Here is a 6,070-nt window from a genome sequence, read left to right as displayed (position 1 = left end):
ATAACTCCAACATGTGAATCTCAAGCTCAAATCCACCTAAGGAAATGTAGGTTCTTAGTTCTGACTCTACAAGCATTCCTACTCCAGGGAGACAGTATTTCCCTCTGCAATCCTGCTTCGCTGCAGGATCACCTTTCCTTTTCACATTGACATTGAGCAGATGTCTGAAACCATGGCTCTATTTTCCTTTCACGATGTATCTTGTCCTAGATTTCAGTTTCCAAGTGCTCAGAAGAAAGCTTTTCGTCAATGCTATGGACAAAGCAAGGGTGTTGCCACCATATATGATGGGCTCAGGATGATAGAATGTGTTATCTCTACAGGGTGGACAGGGGCATGAAGCTAATCCAGATGGTCCTGGGATGTCCCAAGTCCTCCAGGATCTCAAGCAGTTCACTCTGACTCTGGGCAAGTCTCCTGGGTTGGAGGATTCCATCAGAGCTGAAACTTTCCTGAGGGGCAGGGTATAGCTCTTTACTTAATCTGGGCAGCCCAGAGGTGTGTCGCAGCAGCTTTTCCATGATGGCCATGGAGAGGAGGTTCCCACACAGACTGAAGGACATGAGCTGGAAACAGTGGCTCAAGATATGCAGAATGGATTCCAAGTGGGAGTCCCTGATCCCACATTGCTCTAAGTACAACTCCTGGAGGGTGGCTGAAACTTTCTCCAGCAGAGCTGGCAGGAGCTCAGGACTAGAGTAGGTCATGGTGACCCCACTCAGATCCAGACCCTTTAGCTGACTGATGTTCGGGCTCTGGGACAGATGGGTCAGGTCTGAATCTGTAAGCAGGCAGCTAGTAATCCCAAGGTTGTCCAATGGGGTCATCAGGCACCTGGGGAGAAAGAGAAGAATTAGGTATCGGAAACTGAGGTGGAAGTTGATTGCAAGTTGAGAGACAAGTGATCTGCCCAAGCCCAGGTTTGAACAGATTATCTGATAAGGATTAATACCCAGAAAGGCCAATCTCGTTGCAGCCAGTCATTTCACCTTTTCTGTGTGACCAGGTCAAGTACATAGAGTCTGAAAACCTCTCTCTCCTCATTACTCAAGCAGAGAAAAATGTTCTCTGCTTCCTTATGAAGAGGAATTAAGATAATGGAAGGGACTAGAACAAACTCAGAGGAGAGGTTGACATCTTGCCTCAATCAAGATTGGACATCCCTGAAAGTTAACAGTAAGAGATATACTTAAAATGCTTCCTACCCAGGCTTCCTTCTGAACACGCTTTGGCCCCAGACATCCATTTCAGGCAGGTGAGGCTTCTGGGTGACTTGCATAGAGGACAAACCTGGGCAAAATCCCACAGCATCCAAAGAGGATGCCAGCCCATGGGGTTCACTTATATCCCTGCTTTATCTGCAAACTATCTTCCAATTTTTTTGATGCCTTTGACACCTGCCCTATTACCATAATCTCCAGAATCATGCATTTCCCATGTATTATTTACCATATCTGGAGCAAAAAACATCCTTTTACAGATAGGGAATTTGAGATAGGCTCATCCTGGTCAGAAAGCTGGAGAACACAGAGCTTCAGTTTAGAAATGCTTAGGACTGGTGGAGTTGTCCGTGTTCAACGCCCTCTTCCCTTACCTATTTTCCTAAGTCACCTAGAAAAGATATCTCTTCTTAAGAAGAAACCAAATAACCATCCCTTAGATTCTAACTCCTAGTCTACAGTTCCCAGCACAGTGTCCCTTTCCAGAGCCTCTCTCCCAGTTTGGACCCCTACCTAGATTTGGGTGGTTATGTGATACCATAGTTCACAATGGAGCAGCAAAGGGGACAGTACCTTTGCTATTCTAGTGTTGGGTTCACTGTTACTTGGTCAGTGGTGCACACTCACCTGAGCATCTGGTCCAGGCAGCCTTCGAGGTAGAAGGGGGATTCCAGCTGGAGATCCCGAAGGTGGTGCAGCCTTAGGAACTGAGAAGTAATTTTGACAATGTGGTGCTCCTGCTGTTCCTCGGGATCAGGCAGGTTGATGGGGGAGATGAGGAGTCTCTGCAAATTGCTCATCTGGCCCAGGAGAGGCGCAATCATGGCCAGGGTGGACAGATGCCAGGTGTGATTCATGTATACCTCCTGGATACAGTCCAGCTTCACCATGCTCAGGACCTTCATAATTTTATCCATGGAAAATGAAAGAATCCTCAGCCTCTTACAGCACAGGTGTATGGATGCTTTCCTCTGCTCCACCCATCTCATAAGGCAGGTGAGAAATCCATCCATGCTCCTTTCCTTGAGGTGAAGTTCTATGAACACCTCAAAGGGAGCCAAGAGTTTCTCAGTGCTCGACCTGTCCTCGGCCCCTGGTGCCATTGAAAAGCTTGAGGACACATGGACACTGGATCCAGACCACATTCTCCAGAAATCCTGGCCAGTATTCCTTAAATCCAGCACACGCAGTTTGCATCTCCTGTGGGGAAACAACGGATTGTCAGTGATGGCTTTAATAATATCCACACAAAATTTAGGCAGCACTCTGACTTCCCACATGAGTTTTTACTTCAAATTCCCAACACCACGTGCTGCCTTGTCCTCCTCTCCCCTCTCTGCTTCACCTTCCTCCATCTTTTCCCATTCCATTTTCCTTAGCTTTCTACTTCTAATGGCCTTAGACATCCCTGGAGTGGGGTGGGGGGGGGAAGGCTGGGACTTGTCCTTTCAGATTTCCTTGCATCTTAGGCACTCCTACACTGCTGGAAGGCATTTCCCAAAGTGAGCTCAGCAATGGCCAAGTCTCTGCGTTTCTTCATTGGCATCATCAGAAGTCACTGGCCCATCCATGCGCCATCTACTTTCCCATCTTCAGCTGTCTGTTTGGGATTGCCCACATCCTATCAGATTACCTGCATCTGACTCACCTTGGACGATCCTTCTGTGTGAGCAGGACATCAAGTCCCTCGAGCACTGCTTGTAACGTTACCACATGAGGCGTCTGCATCAGGCCCCCCAGAGGCAGGCGGACAAAGGGCCAGGCTTGAACCAAGGCCTTTAAGGTCTTTCTGTGCCTTCCACAGAATGCTTCCATGAAGAGTGGGGGGAAGAGCTCGATGGGCAGATACTCCAGAGCAGAAATGGCCAAGGCCTCATCGGTTAGTAGGCTCTTCCCTGCCAGGTTCAGGAGTCTCAGGGGGTTCCGGACACTCATCCTGAATCTGCTCCTAAAGGAATCCTGTAAGAACTTGCAGAGAAGAAGGGATCTTTCTCAGGTAAGCATGAACATCACTTCATCTGTCTCCCCACCCTTCAGAGGAACTGACTCATAGCTAAAGTCTCTGCTCTGACAATTGAGAAGAGCCTTAGTTTTGCAAAATTTCACTCTGGGCTTAGTGGGCACAGTGGCATAGCTCTACCCCTAGGGGCACCAGAACAAGCATTTCTTAAGGATCAAGAAGGAAGAAACCCAGCAACTGGTCCATTCATTTCCATTCACTGCTTTGCTTAATCATGTTTCAGTGGGGAGTAGTACCAAGACCTGAAGGTTAAGATCCATATTTTTGGGGGAAAACATTTAAATCATCTCTTAGAGCCTTAAAACTATGGGAATAGGAGCACTGTGTAGCCCAATACAGCCTCTATCCTCAGTTCCCACAGTTAACAGGCTGAGAAAGATGAAACAGACTCCTCAAATGAATGCCATTTGTACATGGAACAATCATTAGCAGCATCAGTATGGCATAACAAGGACTAGTAGGGGAATTAGACAATTTTAAATTCACATTGTCAGGATGGCTCAAGTCCCTCCTTGTTCAGAGATCAGAAGAACTATCTCTTGTCTGTTTTGGAGTATTATTTTTGTCAAGCTGTGTTGGCTCTTTAGAGCTGTCTTGAGAAATCTTATCCCCAGAGACCAGATTTTGGGGTTGTTTATTACAAGGACACTCATTTGTTGTTCTGAATAGGTATCTGAGATCTCCCAGGGGTTCACAGGTGTATTGAGTGTCCTCTTCTGTTTTTTTCCATGGCTTGACTCGTGAGTAGTGAATCCAGGAGTCATGTCCTGTCACTGTGACTGCTGTGGGAGTAGAAAGTATTACAGGGTAGGGGCCCTTCCATGTGGGCTGGAGCTGAGCCTTTGGGGATCCATCTTTCTAGACTTTAATTAGGACTGGAGTCCCTGGAGCATATAGTGGTGAGTCTTTAGAGTCTTTTGGGTCCTGGTTCATACCCCACAAGCATATATCCTGTTGGAATTGCCCAATGGCCAAAGACTGGAGAGTCTGAACCTCTGGATCTAGGAAGAGGTCATTGACATAAACAAAAGGTCTCCCATATAGCATCTCATAAGGACTAAAACCGCCCTGATCCTTAGGAGCAATACGCGTATGGAGGAGAGCTATTGGTAAAGCCTCCTTCCATCCCAGGGAGGTCTCTTGGGTTATCTTTTTTATCGCTGATTTTAGGAATTGGTTGGCTCTTTATACTTTTCCTGAAGACTGAGGCCTCCAGGCACAGTGGAGTCTAACCTGTCTTGTCTCTGCCCAGGTCAAGCTACGACATGCAGCGCCAGTTCAACGAAGATAAAACTACAGCCAACCACAGAAAAAATCAGTCACCCTTAGGTGGACACCGCTATAAGGACTCTGAGGCCTGAGACTAGCAAGAGGGGGAGGCCCAATGCTCCTCGCAGTCCCAGTTCAGCAGGAAGTAGCCAGAGAGACCTCGACGCCCCTATTCCCAAAGAATTGGGCCTCCTATCTCTTGAGGGGGGAATGTTAGGTAGTTAGAATAGGGAAAAAGAGTCCAAAATGGTGGTGGCTAAAAGACCTGGAAGGGAAAGCCTGTGAAAATAGAACAAAGGAAGGTCCGAGGACCGGAGTGAGAACCTCAGGTAAAACAAACAACGCTCCTGCCTAAGCTCAATTTACATAAGGCAGGCCCAGGGACAGAGAAACATATAAAAAGAGGAGCCAAAGCCCTCTTCGCGCCCTTTTTTGCTCCCTCCCTCTCTCCCACGCGATGGGGCGATATTCTCTTTGCGTCTTTGGATCGACGTGCCCTCAATGCCTCAAAGATGGAATTTCCTGCTATTATCTAAATAAATAGAGCTGTGACAACAACAACAAAAAAATGAATGCTATTGGTACAAGCTGAATATTTTCAATGTCAATAAATAAAATTTCAAAAATATAGATTTTTTTCCTCCAATTAAAACAATTTAATTACAAAATTAGACATTTTCATTAAAAAATAAAATCTTGTTGGTTAAGATATTTTGAAATGGTATAAAGGAAAGCACATATCAAAATATTTGGGATTGAGGCAAAATTACACTTAGAGGTAAAACCAAAGGCTTACATGTATACATTTGAAAAGAAAGAAATCTCCCTGACACCACTGCTGCATGCCACCAGTGGAAACCTGCTGACCATAGGTAAGATGAGGGGTCTTTTGCTGAGGTCTGTAACTTACCAGCTCTGCTGGAGTTGAGACGGTGCTCAGGGGTCAGATCTGGTGCAGAAGCCACCAAGTAGCTTGGAGAAGACAGGCAGTGAATCCAGAGAAAGAAGTTTCTGCACCTCTTCTTTGATTCCTCAAGTTTTTATAGGCCTTTTTAATCACATGTTCCCCCTGTCCAATGCTACTGTCCAATCAGAAAGTGATGCCTGATTAGATTTTCAAATGTCCATTAAGTTAATCCTAATTGGATCTTTTCCTATAATCAGATGAATTGATTGAATCAGATATTCACTCAGGAGGGATACATGGGGGGAGGAGAGTCAAAAGCTCAACCGTGGATTCACTCTATGAACACTGATTGAGTTCTTCTAATTGGGTCACTGACTGGGGCTTCCCAGGTGGCTCAGTGGCAAAGAATCCAAGCAGGAGACTCAGGTTCCACCCCTGGGTTGGGAAGATCCCCTGAAGAAGGAAATGGCAACCCAGTATTCTTGCTTGGAAAATCCCGTGGACAGAGGAGCCTGGTGGGCTAGAGTCCATGGGGTCGCAAAAGAGTCAGACACAGCTTTGCGGCTAAGCAATAACCACATCAAGTTGTGACTTTTGTTTTGCATTGGAAACAGCAGATCGTGAACCTATTAAAGGGAAAGGCAATTGGAAATG

At 46.3% G+C, this 6,070-nt stretch overlaps 1 protein-coding gene across 1 annotated transcript; it reads right to left on the bottom strand.

The window, feature by feature from the left end:
* Positions 1 to 317: 317 nt before the first annotated feature.
* Positions 318 to 3,155, bottom strand: LOC110126118 (PRAME family member 8-like). The gene is made up of 3 exons (XM_070473741.1): positions 2,869 to 3,155; positions 1,848 to 2,420; positions 318 to 834 (listed from the first exon to the last, which is right to left on the bottom strand). Exons 1-3 carry the CDS (start codon positions 3,153 to 3,155, stop codon positions 318 to 320), a joined length of 1,377 nt encoding a protein of 458 aa, XP_070329842.1.
* Between the last annotated feature and the right edge of the window lie 2,915 nt (positions 3,156 to 6,070).

Source organism: Odocoileus virginianus, chromosome 11, assembly GCF_023699985.2.
Source record: "Odocoileus virginianus isolate 20LAN1187 ecotype Illinois chromosome 11, Ovbor_1.2, whole genome shotgun sequence".
NCBI classification, from domain to species: Eukaryota; Metazoa; Chordata; class Mammalia; order Artiodactyla; family Cervidae; genus Odocoileus; species Odocoileus virginianus.
Note: the sequence above shows the minus strand (reverse complement) of the source record. Positions and strands in the feature narration are given on the sequence as shown.